This window comes from Lagopus leucura, unplaced genomic scaffold, assembly GCF_019238085.1.
Source record: "Lagopus leucura isolate 7727_CA_CO unplaced genomic scaffold, USGS_WTPT01 Super-Scaffold_100064, whole genome shotgun sequence".
Classification (NCBI taxonomy): Eukaryota; Metazoa; Chordata; class Aves; order Galliformes; family Phasianidae; genus Lagopus; species Lagopus leucura.
In genome coordinates this window covers 1,062,863-1,084,375 of record NW_024962308.1, presented here as the reverse complement: position 1 = coordinate 1,084,375, position 21,513 = coordinate 1,062,863, and the positions used below count along the sequence as shown (strand labels likewise).

Here is a 21,513-nt window from a genome sequence, read left to right as displayed (position 1 = left end):
AAACGGTTCCCCCCCCCCCCCCCCCCGGGGGGACAACCACAAAAAAAAAACAAAGAACAAAGGAGGAAATGAAAACCAAACCAAACCAAACCACCCATGAGGTCTTCACCCCCCAAAAAGAAGAGCTGTGAGAACAGCCCCGGCTGCATCCCGTCCCATCCCATGGTCACACGCCGCCCCCCAGCACTGCCGGGGCTGTGAGCGATGGGCAGATCCCCCAGGAAGGCTCCTCCTGCCCCCTACGTTGGCACAGCTCACCCCCAGCCCGAGGGGATCGCGCACCAGGATTGTCCCACAGAGCCCCTGACGGAGGACAGCGCTTGGAACGAACGTGCCGAGATCCTCTGGGCTTCCCCACACCTGGGCTCACGCTGACTCCAGCCCGCAAGGCCCGCTCAGCGGGCTGCTCAGGGAAGGAGCAGAGCCTCCACCTCAGCACGGCGATGCTCACAGCACCTGTAAGCGGCAGCTTGGAAAGCCCTGCCCGGCCCACCCCAAGATGCCAGGGCAGGGGGGGCTTGGCCAAGCTGCATTTGGGGCGTTCTGAAGCCTCCCGCTCTCAGCTCAGAGGCACGTCAGTCTGTGGATACTGCACTGCTGCCCTCTGCCCCTGAGCCCCCGGGGCTGGCACAAGGAGACGGGGGGCTCAGGAGCTGTTTGTTCCCCAGCCTGTCACGGAAGGATGCCACATAGCGATGGAAAGGGGAGAGCCTTGAAAGGACTTCGGACAGATTACTTGGTAACTACGTGGATACACCTAAGGGCAGCAGCCTGCAGGACCCCCAGCCTGCACTCGGAGAGCAGCACACTGCACAGCATTCAGCATCCCCAGGGTAGAAGTTTGGGTCCCACACTTGGGGGGGGCCCATAATTCACACAGATCCTTTCCCAGGCCATTGCCTCGCAGTTTCCCACCAGCCCCTTACCTTCTGGGAGCTCAGTGAACCAGTCCTGAGTGCTGCTGTGGGGACAGATGGAAGGGGACTGAGCCCCAGGAGGAGGGGCTCCCCCCCGCTCTCCTGTACGACAAATCCTACGGACAGCTGAAGGTTGTAATGAGAACAAAGAGATTTTGACCCTCTCTCAAGGGAAACTTGCAAAGCACACAGACTTGGCTCCCTCTTGGCTAAAGGGTTTCACTTCTCTGAGAGGAGGATGAAATTGCTGGAGTTCACGAGGTGCTCAGCCGGCAGAAGGACGAGCCTAACCCGAGCGCTGCCAAGTGACACCAACTCATGGCCAAAGCCTGCAGCCCACGAAGAGCAAACTGTCCGTGTCTCAGACACCCCAAGCAGCCATTCCCAACAGCAGCCGAGTCACCCAGCCTCTTGTCCCACAGTCTGTGCACACAGTGCTGCCCACATTCCTGCCTCCAGCACCCATCCACGTGCACACCTCCCCAGCTGCCCTAAGGTACGGAGGAGGTGCGTGAACCCAACGTTTGGTAACCCCCAAAACTCAGCCAGATATGGAACTTCAGTCCGATACACCCGTGAGGTCCCAAGCAGCTCCAGTGGGATGCGGGGTCCGGGCAGAGCAGAGAATGTCCCTCCATGAAGCAGCCCCTGGAGGAGCCCAGTCCTCATCTGTCCATGTCTACGACATGTCATATGTCCATGACTACGACAAGATGTGGGCTCTGAGCATGGAGAAATGGTGACAGCAGCAGGTGACAGCAACAGGTGAAGGCAGAAGCCACTGTGACGTCTGGAGAGCCGAGGTGAGCGCGTCGGCACTGCCAGGAATCGCTTGCTTCCCCCACTCGGTGTTAGGGATCAAGAGGAGTCACTCGCAATGTTTGGATCCAAGTGAATTGGCATGGCTACTACTGTAACATAGGAGCAATTCTACTCAGTGGCCTTTAATACATCGCATGTACATAGCACCTTTCATCCCAGGGTGTAAGTGCTCGAACAAAGCAGGAACTGCCCACCCACAGCACGGGGGAACCGAGGCACAGAGTGGTTGGGTGACTTGCCTTCGGTCACTCAGCAAAACTGCAGCAGTCTGCCTGGCCTTAAACCTCCTGACTCCATCAGCAGGCCAGGCCACGCTGCTGCTTCCTCCAGCGAAGCCACTCCGCTCCCTGCCCTCCCCAGCATTGTGCTCCTACCAATCCTCCAGTGAGGTCTCACACTCCTTTCTGATACACAGATAGAAGACAACCAAAAAAAAAACCAAAAAAACCCAAACCAACCAAACCAACAAACAGAGCCCAACCGACCAAAAGAAAAAAAAAGTGCAGTAAACTAAATGTTTAAAAAAGCACATTTGTGCTGTCTGTGTGCAAAGATAAAAGAAATAAATATATGATTAAAAAATTAAAAAGGTTCACAGTATTACACATGGATAGGTAGCTACGGTAGTGCACGTCTGGAAAACACGGTGTTACTACCCAGGGTTCTCTACCCCCAGCTGGATGCCTCCTTGGGAGCTGTGGGTGGGTGGGTGGTTTCTTTGCTGCCCACGTCTGGGAGAAGCAGAACAGACGGTTACAGTTTTGCTCCGCTCTGAAGCGCTGCCCGGGATCCCGCGGGGCAGCACAACTGGTGTCAGCAAAGTTCTTCCCCATCCCGCTGGAACGGCTGCATCAACGAAAAGGGAACACGTGGACCTGCAGAGGGAATCGCTGCTCTCTGGGGCTTCTGTGTCTGCATAGAGATTACTGCAAGAGGCAGAGAAAAGAGAGTCAAGAGCCGAGCTTCTGCTCCGCGTTGGGTTTGGTGCGAGCCCACCAAATCCCCACAGCCAAAAGGGGGGTGAGGAGGGCAGCCTGCTCGCTTCGCAACCCCCAGCACCGCCGCCGCGCCTGGAGAACCTGCAGACCCCAAACTTTCCCTACACTCAACCCCTGTCGAGCCGAATGGGTTCTGTGCCGGCACAGCACAGCTCTCCTGCTGCCAGAGCTGCGCTGAGGCTCCGCTGCAGCCATGCAAGAGCTCCAAGCTGCACGGAGACTGCAGCAGCTCCTTCTGCAAGCTCAGCTTGCAGGGAGCCCACGCTCCGACCGTGACACAGCAGGCACCCGGTACGTGTTTCTCGTACACTTACTGTATCGCTCTCCTCATCGGAGACAGAGTGGAGCTGAGCGCTATAGTGGAGCGGGGAGTAAACCCAACTCCTCTCGTCTGTCGGCTGCCAGAGTGGCCAGAGACGGCGGGGAGAATGCAAGGAGAGCAGCAGCAGAGCAGGGAGCAAAGGAGAGAAGAGGAAAAAATAAAAGGAGAAAATAAAAGAGTAGGAAACAGTACAGTAAGAACAGCTCTCTGCCCGGAGGAGAGACTGGGCTCAGTGCTGGGGCTCCATGCTGGTACCTACCTGCTCCCTGCCACCAGCAGCTGGCACTGCACCCTGCGCCAGGGAGGAGGGCACAACCTCCCCCACCGCAGGACAGATGTGAGGGCTTTGCAGGTGCCAGGGAATTCTCAGCTCCCTGCCACAGCATCAACCCGGAGAAACCAGGAGACGTGGGAAGCAACTTACCAAGGGGCAGGGATGGAGCTCTTCATTCCTGCTACCCACTCCCAGCTCCCAACCCCGCTTCCTGAGCCCCTGCTGCGCTACAAGCTGGCACCTTGGAGGGCTTTTTACAGCGGAACTTGACCTGGTTTGCCATGCCTTCCCCCTTCCCTGCAGGCCAAGTGAGGCAGCAGGTGGCTGGGTTGGATCGTGGTGGATGGTGGCCACAGAAAGGAACCAGTCAGTTTTCACTGACAGCCTTGGAGACAGTGGTGGTGATGAGAATGGGTACAACACAGAAGGCAAAATACAACTGGATCTTGGAAAAAAAATAAGGGAATGGGGATGTGCATCAAGGGAGCTGCTTATCACAGCACTGGGCATCAGTGGGACAATCACACTTCTGCCTCCAACTCAGCAGAGAAGCCCAGACAGGTTCAGTGGCCACGGGTTCCTAAGGGGGAAACTTCTACTGCAATGTGGCTCAATTGGTTCCAGAGGTGTCCCTGTGCCCCCTTTGGCCCAGCCCAGGCTTACAGAGGAAGAAAAATGGAATGGGACGCTTGGAAGAAGCCTGGGGGGGCTCCCAGTCTGGGAACCATCTACAATGTGCAAAGTACTACAAGAAGCTGGAGGAGCTTTGAAGAGCTTTGAAGCACTGGGCTCTGCATGCTGAACCCCACCAATAATTGCAGCTGCATGAGCAGAGACTGCTGGGAGGAAGGAAGGAAGAGAAAACCTTGCCTGGAGCTTTTTGCAGGACTCTGCTGGAGGCACAGGAACGCTCAGGACAGCACAAAGCCTGCTGCACATCCTGTTTTTCACCCAACCCAACTGAACTACATGCTCCAGCCAGCCTCTTTGAGAGCCTTTTGGGAGCCCAGACACATGCAGGGAGCTGCAAACCCAGTGGGGAGATGAAAAAACAAGGAGCATCCAGTGCTCAGCATTAACCCTGCTGCTGCTGGGGCTGCCTCTCCTCATCCTAGCAGCCAAGCTCAGGAGCATGCTCCTGCCCCTGCTGCCCCATGCACCCTGCCTGATGCCTCCTCTGCTCCCCAGCCTGGCTCCAAGGCAGGCACTGCTCAGAACATGCTGAACAAATGCTTGTGCCAAGGCTCTGACAGCGCTGCCATCACCCTCTGAGGAAGACAGCAGCCCTCCCAAAACCCAGCCAAGGGGAATACCAAAACCCAGAGCTCTGGGTGCAGTGCTGAGCTGCCTCCCTGCATCTTTTGGAGGTGAAACTCTCACTGCTCACCGAAGACCCATGGTGAGGAGGGAGCCCGTGGGTGATAACAACAAGGGCTGGAGAGCAGAAACCATCCATAATCCATCAGTAACTCTCAACTCCTTCAGATTTAGAAGCTGCCACCAGAAAGAGGACTGGCCACAGGTCTAAAAGGCCAAAACTGGCTTAACAGTAGTTTCAAAACATCTTGGTAGACTCTCTGGAACCCAGTTTGGTTTTCTGGGCCAAGGGGGCCATGCCTCACATCACCTATAAATGCTCAAGTGCCTCCACCTTTATGGATCTGCTCCCTGCAGGTTTGTCCAATTCTGGGCGATACCAAGCTAGGAGCTGCGCCCTCAGCCTGCAGAAAAGTAGGGCTGAGTCTTCACTTCTGTGAGATCCCGTGACAGATTGATTCGGGCAGCTCTGACCTGCGCTCCCTGCTTCTCCTGGGCTGACTCCCAGTGGTCACAGAGGACAGAACCATGGCATCCCTGGGCAATGGAGCTGCTGACCCCAGTGTTTCAAAGCTGCAGCTCTGCTATGTGCTTGTGTGGTCACTTACAGTCCTGGAGGAAAGCGAGGTGGTTCGGAGTCTGCGCTGACGGGGAGAGTAAATCCAGTACCTGCCATCTGTGAACTGCTTGGCCCCGGGGTGAGTGAGGTGAGAAAGGAAACAGAGGGGAAAACAAACAAACAAACAAAAAAACCAACAGAAAGATGACGTGAAAGACAGAATGGAAGAGAAAGCAAAAAAAAACCCAAGGGGTTGGACAACTCCAGGCCTGAAATGGATCAGCAGGCAAGAAAGCCATGCGTGGAAGTAGCGGTGCCCGTGCCTGACAAATGTCTGCACCTTTATTCCCCTGAGAGTGAGCAGGGGGATAAAGTGCTCTTCTTTTGGAAGCTGAATTCAACAAGCAGACCGTGGGCCCCTAGGACTTGACAAATCATCCTCTGCACGTAGCATCCTTCCACCCATCATCGCTCCTGGAGCGTGCTTGCAGGGGCAGCTGGGGTCCAAGCCTTGCTGCATTTGGGTGCAGCCTTGGTTGAGCTTCAGCTCCGGTGGTTTTCCAACAAAAAAAACAAACAGAAAAGCCACCACTGCCAGTGGGAAACCCAGATCAGTTTTTCCCTTCATCCCAGCAGTGACAAACACTCCACAGCACACAACACACATTTAATGCAAAACTCAAGGACTCAGATGAAGCATGAGATGCTGATGAGTCAGTCGGGCTCTGTGTGAGCACACACTGCACACAAATGGTTTCTTCTAGATAGAGAAGAGCCCCGTGGAAGTTGAGGGGAGTCCACGTGCCCATAGACAGGGAGGAAGGGAGCTGCCCCTTGCTAGGAGACGTTTGCCAGTGGAACAGGCAGTATCTGCAGGCAGCCTGCACACAGCTGCCATCCACAGGCAAAGAAAGAGCAGCCAGTGTTAGAGGGAGCTGTTTGCATTTGGAACAGCATGCACAAAAACCCAAACAGACAAGCTTGTAAAATCAATTCCTCCTGCAGCTCCCACGAGCCTTCAAATGACTCGGCAACGAGTGAGCAGCTCTGCAGCAGAGCCACATGAGCAGAGGGAGAGCCAAAGGCTGCCATTTCCAGGGTAGCCTGAAGGAGCTCACAAGGCACAGCTCAACTCCATTGCCATGCGAGTTGGAGCAGAGCCCCCCTTTTAATGGAAAGGTTCCTGTGCCATGGGTCAGACCCTCACTCTGGGAATCCACAGAGCAGGCACACGCTCCTAAAAACTCCTCTCCGTTCTGCAGAAGCTGCTCAGACGTTGTGGAAGCTGGCTGAGGAACACAGCCCCAGGCTCCACGGCACTCTGCTGCCAACAGCAACCACCTCACTTACTCCCTGTCTCAGTACTAGACTTCCACTGCACCACCTAATGCATCTGCCTGCAGGGAGAGGAAAAGCCAGAGTTCACAAGAGCCCCAGGTCAGCCCCACCACAACCACCTCCGCTCCACTACGGCGTGTCTGTGCTCAGGGCCCTGGCTGGGGGGTCTCTGCAGCACCCACGTTCACCTTGGCTTGTCCCAGGAGAGAACACACTGGCCTAGATAAGCCCTTCAGCACCAGTCCTTCCAAATGGAGCAGCACACCCATGGCTGCATCACCACGTGCTTCAGCCCCACGAGGTGCCGTTCTGGGTTCTCCAAGGGTTACTTCCATTCCCTGCGTTCAAACCCTGCCCAGCACTGACATTAAGGTGCTCAGCACAGTGTAGGGCAGACGCTGCCCCACGCACCCCTGTGCCTGAAACAGATTACAGCCTCATCCACACAACCCTGTTCCATCCCTAAGGGGCCAGGCAGAGGTATCTTACAAAGTATATGTCTGTGACTGGCACGTCATCTTCATCCGAGGCCTGGCTGGCTGGTTCGGAGGCCTGGCTGGCCGTCTCCACCTCTATTGTGGCTGTGGACATTACAATGGCACAGGCTGAAGAAGCTGCTTCTCTGAAAGGGGGAAAAAACAACAGCGTCTGGTCAGTGGGGGCAAGCAAGACTGGGTTATTAATCACAGAGGAACGGCAGAGGATGCTCTGCATTAACACCCAGAAAGATCAGGTCTGGGAAGGGACCCATCTCCCCAGGGAAGCTGAAGCCCTACAAAATCAGCATGAGCTGCCATAGACAAAAAAAAGGTGCTGGGCAGAGCTCTGTGCTCCCACACACTCACTCCTTGTCATCTTCTTCGGGAGCTACAATCTCAACATCACATTTTGGCTCCAGCTCTACACTGATCTGCTGAAGCTCCTCTTCAACTCGCACCTCCTCGTGCGACCTGGGAACAGAAGAAACACGGGAAGGTTTAGCCAGATCTCCCCCAGGACTGAGGTTTTGGGTAAGCAAAATTCCCCAGCAGAAGGATCAGTCCCATCAGATTTTGTTTTTGGCACTGTGGAGTTGGGGGGAAAAAAAGGACAAGGGGAAAGGGATTCATCAGCCTGTGCTGCAGAAAGGATGGGCAATGTCAACCTGAATGCAGGAGGGAAAAGAACAATTGGCCTCCAGGGAAAACACGTGCCCAGCTCCATCCCAGTGTTATCCATCAACACGTCCTCCCAAGAGCCAAAGCCTCCAACCTCTGCTGCAGCTCTGGTGCACTGAGGTTCACTCCAGGGTTAACATCCCATTTATCTGCGAGTCAGGAGCTGTTTGTGACAGTCTTCAATTTAATACCTCTCACTGTTAAAGTAATTGCTTGTGTTAGCAGGGCTGGCTCTACAGTCCTCCTGGGAAGGAGGAGCTGGCATTTCCCCAGCCAAGGGCACAGCCTCCACGTCTCCAAGTGGTTCTGGCCAGCTCTGCTCCATCCCTGGCTGGCTCTGCTCTGTCCCAGAGCTGGAACCAGCAGGCAGCACCGCTCCCATCCAGCTGCTGGAGGGATGCATTTCCTACACCCAGAGGGAGTTTTCCAGCAGATCTGGGTAGCCAGAGGTCTGCCGCGTTTCAAGCTTGAGCAAACTGGTGAAGGGCTTTTTCATTTCAGCTGAGAGGACACAGACACCAGCACCAGAAATACAGAAACGAGGCAAGAAAAATAAGCAGAGGGTCCCACTGAGATGGGGTGGCTGCAGCTGTGGCAGGTCTGTGACAGACATCCGCCTCTGCCCAGGTCACTCAGCTCCCTGCACTGCTGCTTCTAGGACACGGCTCACCTGACCTATTTTCAGATGAGCAGTCACATCCTACAGTGAGGGTGCCTGGAGCAATTCAGGTGAAGTCTCTGCACTTTGCCAAGTGGGTCCTGACACAGGTGCTCGAGTTTAATTTCCATTAATCTCTAATTTTCAGCAGTTTCAGAGAGTGGATTCGGCAGGAGGAGAGGAGCTTCACAGCTCCCCTGCCGCTTCTGCGGGTGCTGCAAACCAACAGCAAGTTGCCTCTTGCACTTCCATTGACAGGAATGTACCAAGACTCATTAAGAAATACCCTGGAAAAGGACCGTTTCAGTCTGTGTGGTCTGAAGCTCAACAATCAGTAAAAGCTAGGAACAGGGGGAGATGCCTGGGAGGTGGTGGAAACTCCCGTCTCCCAGTGTCCTTTTCCTTCCCCTGGAGCACAAACTCTGACGGCAGGGACAGAGGAGGGGTTGATTCTGAGATGCCTCTCAAAGCTTGTAAGTACAACACTTACAAGATGTACCAAAAACTAGGGCAGAACCAGCAGAAAGCCAGGTCCTCATTCGGGTCCTGCTGACACAGGCAGCAGGGTTATTTTTACTGGTGCAAAAGTATGCGAGATAATTACAAGATAAGAGCTTCTAAATCTGGACACTCTTATGCAGAAGGGATTTTTGTCCCACCTTGCCCTTGGCTCTGAGCCACCTATTGCCACAGGCAGGAAAAACAACTCCCAAGTTTCTGACAACACTAAGCAGCATGCAAGCTGCTTCTCTGGGGGTCTGAGCGTGCTCACAGTGCCAGAGCCTCTCCCATACACGTGTCCACTGTGTCCACATAGATGCACAGGGGAGGAGCTTTCCAACTTTTAAGGCTTGCTTATCCAGAGGGGGACATAAGGGACAATTCTGCTTATTTCTAGAGCTAGTTGAGCGGCCACGTTTGGATGACACATCCAAATCCAGATGTCCTCCTTCCCTTCAAATAACAGGAGTAATATTAATGATTCCTTGCAATGCACTGGGAGATGTGCTTGTAATGAAAATTGCAACCAAGGGGCTTCATTTGATGCAGGAAGAATCTCATCATCCTGCAGAGAACCACCTCAAAACCTTGGGGCCGCTAAGCCACAACATTCAGGCCTCCAAGAAAAGAAGCCTCTGCACAGGTGAGGTGGGACAAACGTGAGGACGAGGCCCATTTCTCACCTGCCATCCTGCCCTGAGGAGTGCGTGCGTCTCCTGCAGAAAGAAACCGGGAGAGCAGAGTTAGAGGGGGGAATTTAAGGCAGAAATCCTACGCTGCACCCAAATCTAACTCCCCACCCCGTGAGGAAGATGTTCTACTTAACAGCTGACACTTCTCCCAGCAATAATTAATCCCATCAAAGCTGTGTCTGCTTGCTCCCGGGAGAGATTTAATTAAAATCAGTTGTTAGCATTGCAGAGCTCAGGGCGGGCTGCTGAGAGCTGTGGCACAAAGAGGAGCAGCAGCAGGAGCAGGGCTGGGCTCTGCGCTCACCTGTACCGGGGCTGCTCCAATGTCTCTGAAGGAGATCTCTCAGGAACAGAGAGAGATGTTGAAGAGAGCGTTGTGGCTATGGAGGCCGTGGTGGCTTCCTCAAAGGAAGGAGGCGTGCAGGGGAGCAGGTCTGGTCTGCCTGCAGCCCGAAGCGCAGGGCAGGAGAGATGGAGGGAGAAAGATAAGCAGGTCAAACATCAGCTCCTTATCTGCTGCAGCCCCGTGTGAGGCCGTTCCCCCATGTGAATGCACAAACAGGCGAGAAGTTGAGCTGAGTTCATGAAAACAACAGCTTATCCCAAAGCATCCTCTAGAGAGAGCCAGTAAGCACCATTTCCAGCACAGACAGACGCAACTGGAGAAGTAATGCCAAGGAAGACATCTCACTGGTAACCAAAGCTGGATTAAAGGCTTGGCTTGACAGCGATAAATATCCAAGTGAATTAAGAGATGAATCGAGTGCTCGCTGTGTTGCACGGGTAGAAATCTAACGCTTACCACTCAAGAAGCCTGCCTTTCACCAACCATCTGTAAACCCAGCCCAGATGGAAGCGATGCAAAGGCAAAGAACCAGAGCCGTTCATCTTTTTTCTCCCAATGGCAAGATCTTCCCCCTTACACCCATTCAAACATCAGAAACGTGCAGTTCTCAGTCCCGCTTTTCCTACAGGTGGAAAACCCAACCTTCTGATTGCATTTGGGCTGTGACTGCTGGTGCCAGTTGGCAGAGACTGCCTTGCAGCAGTGACGCAAGCAACCTTCTTTACTGCAGAACCATACAGTGCTGCAAGGAAGGGATCTGGTTGGGATGCAGAGGCGTTGCTTCCCGATCCACCAACTGCTAGCACTGCAACAGAACAATATACTCTTACCTTCCCCCTGTCCTGGTTAAGTTTAGCACCTGCAAAGCACTGCAAGACAGGGAACGAAGAGCTACCCAACAAGAAGGGCATGCGTTTGGTGCAGAACGAGGAGCTCAGCAAGAAAAGGGAGCACTGCTAGGAAATAGAGGGCAACCACACAGCCATGAGACACCAGGCAGCCGTTACCTTCGTCATCAAGGGTGGGATAGCTCCTGGCTGCACGGAGGTCGTACTGCGTTTCGTCCTTCTCAGAGGGGAGCTGGCTAGCTGAGAACGCAGCTGTTGGACCAGAAGTCTTGACAGCCAGCAAGGCACTACGCCCTTTCTTTGAGGGAGATGACTTCAGAGCTGGAGGAAAAGAGTGAAAGAGAAGAGGGAATTACCACCAACAAAAGTCACACCAAAGGAACCTTTCCCTTCATAGACAGAGATGGCCCTGCCTGCTTCACGCTGCCTGGAGAGCTCCAGGACAGGAGTTCGGCCACAGAAAGCCACGGCAACCCCAGGGCTCTGCAGCTTTGTGTCACTGCTCAGAATCCTGCCCAGCAATACTCTGTGTGGACACCAGCAGTGAGATGGGGACAAAGCTGAGTCTCAGACCCGCTCTGTACTTACAGGAGTTCTTTCGGAACACCGTGTTGGTCATGAATTTGAAGAATCTCTCTGCATAGAAGCTGGGTCTGTGTACTGACACCGTGTCCTACAAAGGCAAGAAACCATTGTTTCATTTTAAAATCACTCCTCAAGGCAGAATTTCTGAAGCAGCCGATGCAATCTTTTCTGCTCCAGCGTTTAGCACCGACAGATCCTTAAAATGGAAAGGCTTAGCTGAAATGATCTGATTAATGCTATAAATAAGCCTGAAGCACCGCCTTTGATTTGATTGCATTTGATTACGTTCCTGCTGTAATTTTATAATGGATTTTGGTGCTTTTATTCCTTTATAGGCTTTTTGTATTTTTCAAATACAGACTTGATTACACGTGTGAAATTTCTTCTGGTTTTGCTGGCTGACATTTAAAGCACTCCTGGCTACAGCTGCACATCACACGGACACCAGCATTCAGTCAAGGTCCCCACGCTCTTCAAACGTTTCGTACTTTCTGTTTTAATGGAGCTGGTGCCTCTGCTTCTGATGTCACTGTGCTGCTATGCCTTCGCACCTCCACCTCTCCTCTGCTTTACTTTTTTAAGGGAAGACTGGATATGCAGTGCTGACAAATAGTGCCTGTATCTAGAGGACAGTCTTTTGTAAACACACACCTAGCTGCTGCTGGAGATGAGAGAGCAGGGAAACACTGCAAGGGATTTATTAGCAGATAGCTTACAGCAGAGGAACCACAGTCAATCACCAGAGCCAAGGCAACGTTCCTCAACACACACACGAACACACAAGCCTTGCACATACAGCTCCTGGTAACACAGGGAGGAGGAAAATGACAGATGGGAGCAGAGGAGGAGAGCTGGTAGCATGACAGCTAAGCGTGTGAGGAGGTGGAGTGTGCAAGAAAACCTGATTGGGAATAAGTTGTACTACACCGGTGTGGAGGCATAAGAGGCAAGAACTATTCCTTCATCAGCTTCAGCTGTACCACTTTAGGGACTATAAATAGCGAGGAAATTGGCACCAAGTAGCACAAGCCAAGGCAGGTAACCTGCTGAAGGCACCCCCTGCACTCACCCCATCATGGACAAGGGCCTTCCAGGTGTGTTCCAGCTTCTTGATGAACCTAATTGCGGGGAAGAAGCAGAGAGAAAAAGGAAGATCCAGCTCCAGTCATGTACTCGGTGTCAGAGCCACCTTCCATAACCCGCACAGGAGTGCTCACTGAGCTGCTGATCCCTGCTGTGTGGAGCATAGCTTTGCTCCAGCCAAGAGGTCAGCAGAGCACACCAACAGCTGGGCCAGGGCTGCCTGGGAACCCTCCAGGGAAGGAGGAGCAGGGCTGCAAGATCTGCAGCAAATCACCCTCCCTCCCTGAGTACGTGCTGCCCATCCCAGGCACAGTGATGGGGAATTTCTTTAAGAACAGCTCATTAGACCTCAGGCAAACAGCTCGGTGTCCCCAGCTGTTCTAAGGACAAGATAAAAATCCAGCGCTCCCAACACGCATCAGACAGCTTTAGGCAGCCTGCCTACACACCATCAAAGGCTTCAGGAGAGGAAAATCTTCTGCTTTCATTCAGTATTAAAATAGATGGAGCACACTTAGAGGACAGGTGACTGCAGAGGCACCTACCTGTACGACTGAAGGATATCTATGATTCCTACGTGGAGCAGGAGACGCTCTCCTTTGCCATTCACTGCTGGGATTCCTCCCATCCTGCAGGTGAAACAAGGCCACAGTGACTTCAAAAGAGCTGTAAGGCCCCAGGACTGAGGAAGGGAGGTGACAGCACTGGAAGGAGGGCTCTGATGTGGTGGTCAGACAGTACGAAACCTAGCAGCAGCCACCTACCCAGCCAGCCTATCTCACACAGGGGCTGCTTGCCTGGATCACCAAATGTGAGACGTCAGGACAGCACCTGTATTGTATGACAACAGTTCCATTGGGCCGGAGAGCACCACATGGATTTTTCTTAGCTAAGGAATATTTCATTCTGAGGACCGGATCAGTTTCAAATTAGCACGAGCTGCCTACAAAGGGCAGCAGATCAGTAAGGACAAAAGTATTCCTTAATACCAGCCGACGGCGCAGCAGCACCAACACACAACAGAAGCATGCAAGCATAAGGCAAGCCTCTACAATTAGGGATGCTTTTTGAAAGAATGGAAACACTACATTATTTCCTGGCTCCACTGTGACTGATCCTCCTCTGAAACCAGAACGGCTGGTTCCACGGAGTGTGGCTGCCAGCAGCAAGCACAGCAAAGTGCAGCATTGGGTAGCAAAGTCCACAGGGCCAGCAGGACAGCCAGGAGGAACCCCCAGCCCCCAGGGACCGCAGATGGGGCAGACCCTGATGCACAGCTCCATCAGTTACACAGCTGATCGTGCTGGGATGGCTTCACACAGCAGCGCCGCAGCCCAGCAGAGCTGTAAGCAGCCCTCAGTTTGAGAATTACTCTGCCCCTCCCCAGCAGGAGGAGCCCAGGTTTCCACCTACGTGTCATCTGTGTCTATGGACTCCCCCCGGGCAGCCCCACCCTGGATGGACTCCATGGCTGTGGAGTAAAGTGCCTTTTGCCCCACGGGACGCTTCTCATCCGACGTGCTGTGCGCTCCCTCCGACTGCCGCTCCCGTTCTTGCTGGTCTATGTTATGGACACCAAGCAGCAGGCTGTAGTCCATGATTTTAAAGCTTTCCAACACCTGCAAGTTAGTACAGAATTCAAGAGTAAAGACAAAAAGGCACAGGTCAGCAGTCCAAACAAAGCAAGACCCCAAAACACGGGACGGCCCATCCGTGTTCGTGCTAACAACTGCTTTGCCAGAGCTTGAATGTTTCTGACTAGTAAACATCTCTGGATTCTGCAGAATTTGGCCACCCCACAACCCAAAGGGCTGAAGGCTCACAAGTAGCACGTTACCTGTAAGAAGAACCCTGGTGCTTCTCCCAGAGAGCTGTGGGTGCCTCATCCCTGAGGTGCCCAAGGCCATGGATGGGGCTCTGTGCAGCCTGAGCTAGTGGGGGGCAGCCAGCCCAGACAGGGCTGGGGCTGGATAGGCTTTAAGGTGCCATCCAACCAGCCACTCTGTGAGTCTATGATAAATGCCTGTTGCACATTGCATAGGAGAATGCATTTAGTCCCAAGGGCCCGGCTACAACTGGCAAGGCTCGGTTTGAAGCCGAGGTGAAAGGACATCTCAGTCCTCTGAGACTGCCACAAGATTCAACTCCACTGCTTTGCCTTCACCATAAAGAGCAGCAGAGGAACTTCTCCTGCTTGGGGGTTAGCAGATCAGCAATACTCTCAGTCCTTCAGTCTTCCCCACACCCAAAGCTCTGTTATCCCACTCCCTGAATCACCCCCTCCTTACCAGACAGTCTCGCTGCAATGTCTTCACCAACGCACTGAAGGTGTCTGCATCCAACATCAGGCCCTCAGGCATGTCCTGAATGAAGTCCAGGTCTTTGTACGTGGGGCTGGACTTCTCTTTCTCCTTCTTGGATGCCCGGCGTTTATAGGTTGAGCCTTTCAGGTCAAACTTCAGGTGCATCTTCACCACGCGAGGCAGAATGTTGTTCATCACCACCACGCGGATGTTTTTGCCCCCCGATTGCACACAGTACAGTCCATAAAACTTTGGCAGCAGCGTCCGCGGGTTCTGGTTCAGGTTCTGCAGCAGGGTTGGAAAAAGCATCAGGAAAAGTCATTTGGAACAGGACTTCCAACACAGAGAGCACAAATGAAGCAGCCAGTCTAAGGATTCACCACCCAGAGATTTGCTGAACTTCACATAAGAGCTGACTGTTACACCTCTGACAAACTCTTGCATTTCAGTGACTCTGGGACCTGAAAATACCACTGGGCCTTGAGTACAGGGATGGGATGTTCAGAGCTCTTTGGGCAAATAACCAAGTCCGGAAATTCCCTGCTTTCCCCATCAACAGCAGCTAAAAAAGGGAAACCAAACTGGAAGAGAAAAACACAAATAAGTGGGAACTTCAAGTTTAAAAATAACAGCCATCTTCGACTCTTCAGAAGCGTCAGAATTCAAGAGCCATTCTTCAGCCCAGAATAAACCAGGTTTTTTTTGTTGTTGCTTTTTTTTTTTAATTTCAAACAAAACAACATCAATTTTCTCCTCCTCCTTCTGGAGAGCTGCTCTACAAAACACACAGATGGGCAGAGAGCACGGATATCCTGCTCGACTACTGCGTCCTTTTTTCAGACAGCTGCGTTATTAGGAATGACACGACAGACGTGATTTGCTTGTTCAGCTTTGGGAAAGTTTGGGAAGGAAACAGAACATCTCTGCACTGCGATGAGGAAGGACCTGACAGCTTCTGACAGACAGCAGAAGCACAGCTGCACTGAATGTCACACTCTCACCTAGTGCAGGAGTGAGCCCTCGTCAGTGTGCTGCAGCGCGAGCTGAAAGCAACGGAGGCAGCCAAGCAATGCAAACCCCACTTCCCAGCTCTAAAGGAACTCAGGATGAACCTCCCCTGCTTCCTCCTTATTCACACTGAATGGGTTTCCCAAGAACAGCAGAGATCAGGCTTTAGCCCTACATTAAGCCCCAGGCATTGGAGTGCTGCAGGGAACTCGCAGCTCTGCACCAGAGCAAAACTCTTTGAACTGAGGGAATTTCAGTGCCCTCATCTATAGAGCTGGGTCTCTCAGTGTAGGTATGCAGACAGGCAGCTCCTGCTTTGCACACCTCTCTAGGCAGCAGATTCTGGTTCTACTTTACTGCCTGTTTGCAAACAACTGGTGGGGTTTTTGCTTTGGGATTGGCTGCATGAACAGCACTGGTGCACAGGGCAGGAATGCCACAAGAATCCTGGATGGACAATGTGCTCTGCGTAGGGCTGGGGACAGAAAACTGCCACTGCGAACCCAAATCCCAGGTGCTGGGTGATACCCACCATGTAGTAGCCTGGAAGGAGCTTCTGGAGGAATTCAGCTTCTTTGTGCATCACAGTTTTTATGATGAATTCATCGTCGCTGGTGACATAGAAGAGGGAGCCGCTGGCACCAGGGTTGGAAAGCTCTATCAGGGGCTCGTTACATAATGAGTACTAGGGAGGAAAAAGATGATGTTTTCAGCCCAGCTCATTGCACACTGAGCTCCATGACCTTGAGGGCTTTCCCCAGCACGCTGCCTACCCGGGAGATTAAGGGGTAGCAAAGCTCAGAAGAGAATTATTTTCATTATAGGTTAGGTCTAAGCAGCAAAGCTGATGGACAATTTACAATTAGAGAGCAAGATTACAGTTGAGGGCATCCCAACTGCTCAGAATCAAGCTAATCTTCTGCTTTCAGCAACATCCAGGCCTCATAATGACATCTTATCTTCTCTCATTGTGCGTGTCCATGAGCATCGCATCGAGGCTCCTTTCAGCAGAGACAGAAAGACAGGATTTTAAGAGACAAGCCAGTCTGCTCTGGGTATCTGTGCTGGAGGGAACACGATGCTCTGCTGCTCTCAGCAGCCTCCCTGGCCTCGTGCTGCCCTGCTACAGATGTGCTTTACAGCCACATCTCCCCCAGCTCCTGCTGGAAACACGTGAAAAGCCTAAGAGCAGGTGTCCAAACAGAAAGGAAGGGATCAGCACTCAGAACAGGGGGGGGATTCTGCATCGGGAGCACATTTCTAGGCACCAGGCTGCAAACAGCAGGAACAGAAATACAAAGCTCGAGTGCAGACGTGCACTTTGCAGTGAGGCACCAACCCCGGGTGTCTGTGGGGTCAACAGGGTCCCCACAGCACCAGGTGAGGTGAGGTGAAGAAGGCAGGGGATGTAAGGGCCGTAATCAGAGCAATGAATTAAATGCTCGTCATCACATACTGAAAACAGCTTTCAGCACTGTGCAGATTAATGATCCAAGACTTTATCAAGTTAATTATCTCATGCATAATTAAAGGCATTTGCTGCTGTGGCAGGCAAGAGAGAATCGGGGGAAGCAGAAGCAACAAATCAGAGCCGTGACCTTTGCAGCAGCTCTGTGCCTCACCCGGGTTCTGAGCCACTCATCAAAGCAGGCAGCGTTATCTCGGCTGGCACAGATGGGGAGCGCAGTGACTGTCAAGCCATGCAATGGCACAGACTCGTTTCTGCTTGCATGGTTACAGCTAGGGTTACCCCTGCCTACTGCTGGAGTCAGAAAAAAGCGGCTGTTAGAAAGTGGGGAGGGTGGGAGCTCATTTGGATGGGCTTTTAATCCCCTGAGCAGGGCACTGCAAACATGCATGGCACCTAATTCAACCCCAGCGCACTCCAAGCCTCAGCAGCCTGCATCTCTGGGCAGTTTAAAAGCAGCTCTGAGGAGCTTTCCGAGCCCGGGAACAAGCTGTGCGTTATTCTGTCTTTATAAGATGATTAACATAACTGCATTTACATAGTTCTCAAGTGAGTACACAAGGACAAATTCCCATCTTTGTCCTCGGAGCCCCAGGGGACATTACAGGGTTGCGGCCAACAGAACACAGCCCCTTTTGCTGGTAAACACAGCGAGTTATTGTTAGGGACAGCAACAGAGGAACCCCATAACAGCCTGTGCAGCGCACACTTGAAGCAGGTCATTTCCCCTTCCCTCCAGTGTGAGCTCACAGCGAACTCTCAGCAAACACAAGCTTTGATTGAGTGGTGCTGGCCTCACTGGGATTATCCCCCAAAACTGAGCAGGAGCCCCAGAGCCACAGCCTCTTCCCACTCCTTGCTGGGATTCCTTCACTCTTCTCTGCCCCTTTTAGGTGAGATCAGCTGACAGCCTCAATTTAGGGGTACGTTTACTGCATTGCTCCAGACCATCTTGAATAAAGCAGGGTAAACACAAGTCCAAAAATACATCCATACCAAATAATCATCTGGACGAATCCCAAAGAGCTCTCGGAAGTACCGAAAAGCCACTGGTGCATAGGTTTTGAACCTGAAGTCAGCATAATGGTGAGCTGGGGTGAGATTGCTTCCTTCACTGCACGAAACAGACATGAGATGTGTGAGTCCTGGTGTTACCAATCACAGGAAAGCAGTCTTGTCGAGGCTACTGTATGGTAAGGATAAATTGAGCCTTGCAAAAAGACACAAACAAACAAACTGCCTTTCCTCTGTGGCTGGACAACAGGAAAGTGGGTTTTAAATTATCTGCCACAACCTATTGCCAAAGAAAGCAAGGAACAGCCACTTGCCAAGCAGGACGTGTTCACATGGAGAATATAGCTCTTGTGAGCTCAGTTCATTTACAGAGGTGAAGAGCCCTAGAATGAGCTTCTCCCATCTCAAACGGTATAATTTGGAGGCAGATATCCTACAGATAGGAGGAAAAGCACACAGCAAGGCTAACCCAAGCACACAGCACTGCACCTTGCATTGTACTTCTTTGCAAGTCAGTGCAAGAATCTAACACTTCCCACTGCTATGTTTGCACAAAATAGATGCATACTTAAAGCACCCAGAGCATCCATCTCTGTCATCCAAAAACAGATGGAAGCTCTCTTGAAAAAATCAGTGAGAGGAAAAAAACAAAAAAGAACTCATCCGTTCATTTTGTTTCCTTGTCTCCTTTACCTTGGGAAGAAAATGCTCTCCACCACATAGAAGTCCTGCATCAGGACATCTCTCTCTGGCTTGGAGCTCAGGTTGCCGACTGTGTACCCGATGCCCAGCTGGATGGCGCCCTTCAGGGTGGAGGAAGTGGTCTGGCAGGGAGGAAGGAGCCGTGTGTCAGTACACAGAGGCTGTGGCTGTGATACTCCTTGCACTGCAGCAGGGCCGTGCCTGTGCCTTCCACGGCCATCCTGAGCACTGCATTCTGCTAAATAACCTCAACCAGCTGCTGAACGCATCCTTCAGGCCTCCAAAGGTTGGCACTTTGCAAGACGACACAGCACAAGGGCGCTGCATAAAATCTAAATCAAACTGGTTGCTATTGGTTGCTAAGCCAGGAAAGCTCAGCTGCAGCACTCCTGACCCCTGGCCCTGATTTCTCTGCCCACCACCAACGAGCTCCCCAGATCCACACCTTTTTGTAGGTGGTTTCTCCAGAAGCATCAACACTCCGATGACCAATCTTCTTTCCTTGGCCAGGCTGCCCTGGTAGCAATGGGCCCTGCAAGGAAAGGGCACGGTGACATCCCAGAATAGCCGGCCTGGCTGACAGGAACAAACAGCAGCACAGGCTGGACCAAACCATAAGGATGGAGGGATCCTGACTGCAAGAAGGTGCACTTGGCACTGGCAAGCTCCACCAAGGCTGTTTGATTTATCCATCCATCCTTCAGGACAGCAGGGCTGAAAATACCCAGTTTCCCCCCCCCAGCACACTCAGCACCAATGGGGCAGAGCCCGTGGCAAAGCTATCGAGCCAGGAGAGAAGCTCGTGCCCGGGATTCCCTGCATGCTTGGCTCTGGTTTCCCATCGATTACAAACAGCGACGCATTAAATCAAACCGTGAGAGGTTTGCTCTTAAAAACCCCATGCCCTCAGGTTTCATGGCAGTGCCTCACACTTCACTGGAGAAACGAAAGGCTGATAAGGTGGATAACACAACCCTGCTCCTGCGTTCACGTGGAGATAATCCATTTAAACGAGATCTCATTTGTTAACAGTTCAAAGGACGAGCTGCAAAAACAGCTCCTCCTGAAGTTTTGCAAAGGAGGGAGCAGATGGCAGCTGCAATCCAGCAGGCTGGCAATGCAACCCACTGGGTTAAGCTGCACGCAGCTCCTCTTGCAGCCCCAGCAGCCAGCTGTGAGGAGCACCGGCAGCACTTGGGGTCTTGGGACACTACGGAATGGCCAGGCCCTGGCTGCTCTTAAAGCAGAAAGATCCAAGGTCACTTCCCAAGTAACAGTGTTACATCACTGTCTCTCAGTGCTGCACAGAGCCGTCTCTCAGAGCTGCAGCAAACAGCAGATAATTTTGTTCAGACAGAAGTTCTTTGTGGTTTAGCTGTTCATCAGGAGCTTGCAGCTATTTCTGGTCCCGCACTTCGGGAACAGAGGGGCAGCCTCATTTCTCCTTCAAAACCTTCCTACCCCTCTTTGAGCATCTTCCTGCAAGCCTGCCTCTCCTCACGGCTCACCACTACCCTCCCACAATAATTAAGCCACAGGTGTTGGTTCAGCAATTCCCATCGTATGACAATCAGCAACAAATCTCCTGCATTTTCAGGCCACGAAGAAGCGGGGCTCATTCTGCACTGAGGAAAGTAACTTTTAAAGGAGTTTTCTGCAATGCGCATTTCTGGGGAGGCAAAAGGAACAACATCCCACGTTCCTGGCAGCGTATGGAAGGTTCTGCTATTCATGTGTATCAGTGCTCATCATCCCAGGTGAGTAATACAAAAGGGGAATGCTGGAAACTCGGATCAAAGAAAACCCACTGGAACACAGCGCCCTAAAGCATGAGTTTGGGGCACAGCTTCCAGACACAACCCTCACACTGGGCTCCTGCTGCCAGGTGATCCAGGAGGTGACAGTGATTCTGCAGCCTGGGTTATGGGACAGAGATCAACCCCTCGAGCTGCTGCAGGGCTCTGTGCTGCACTGCTGCCTCGTCCCACTGCCAGGAGCAGGTGAGGCCCTGCAGGAGCCCCGCATGCAGCCTCCATTCATTGCGCTCTCATTTCTCTGCAAGGGGTTTTCAAGACCATCTCACCTCGGTGATGGCTGCTTTCTTCGGTGCCAGACCTGAGGAGAGAAAGGCAGAGCATCACTAAAGACAGGCATGTGAGATTAAAAACACCCAGAGACAACAGACTGCTTTGCTCACTCAAGCAAGCTGCAAAGCCCATCAAGCAGTTGTGCTGTTTTCAGTTTCACTTCAGTGCAGGAGCCTCAAGTTCCTGGGTTCGCTCAACGACACAAAAGCACCATTTCTCCCAGCAATTGTTTTTTCTGGAGGTTCCCGCAAAGAGTTCTAAGACCCATGTAAGCAACAGGGCTGTGCAACACCACAGCCAGATGCATCCAGAGGCCCACAGAGACGCTCGTGAAGCTGCTTCTCATCACTCCACAATGCACAAGGATCACTGAACTTATTTACAGAACCCAGCGTCCAAATACAACACAAAAATGAACCCATCGCTTATCTCCACTGCTGACTTTGGGAGAAGCCACCATTCTCACCATTTCTCCATTACAGCCAACAGTGAGACAGTAAGATTTTGCCTACAG

At 52.5% G+C, this 21,513-nt stretch overlaps 1 protein-coding gene across 1 annotated transcript in view; it reads right to left on the bottom strand.

Annotated features, from left to right (window-relative positions):
- Positions 1–2,285: 2,285 nt before the first annotated feature.
- The window catches only part of PIP5K1C (phosphatidylinositol-4-phosphate 5-kinase type 1 gamma), a 30,974-nt gene continuing 11,746 nt past the window's right edge, over positions 2,286–21,513 (bottom strand). Inside the window, exons 2-18 of the mRNA XM_042886804.1 lie at positions 20,996–21,027; positions 19,358–19,444; positions 18,904–19,034; positions 18,193–18,310; positions 16,261–16,413; positions 14,706–15,005; positions 13,831–14,036; positions 12,963–13,046; positions 12,404–12,452; positions 11,338–11,422; positions 10,909–11,070; positions 9,860–9,998; positions 9,547–9,579; positions 7,393–7,497; positions 7,037–7,169; positions 5,259–5,333; positions 2,286–3,135 (exon numbers count right to left, since the gene is read on the bottom strand). Coding sequence (XP_042742738.1) covers positions 2,845–3,135; positions 5,259–5,333; positions 7,037–7,169; positions 7,393–7,497; positions 9,547–9,579; positions 9,860–9,998; positions 10,909–11,070; positions 11,338–11,422; positions 12,404–12,452; positions 12,963–13,046; positions 13,831–14,036; positions 14,706–15,005; positions 16,261–16,413; positions 18,193–18,310; positions 18,904–19,034; positions 19,358–19,444; positions 20,996–21,027 — 2,183 coding nt within the window. The 3' untranslated portion in view covers positions 2,286–2,844. The remainder of the gene's footprint in view (positions 3,136–5,258; positions 5,334–7,036; positions 7,170–7,392; positions 7,498–9,546; positions 9,580–9,859; positions 9,999–10,908; positions 11,071–11,337; positions 11,423–12,403; positions 12,453–12,962; positions 13,047–13,830; positions 14,037–14,705; positions 15,006–16,260; positions 16,414–18,192; positions 18,311–18,903; positions 19,035–19,357; positions 19,445–20,995; positions 21,028–21,513) is intronic.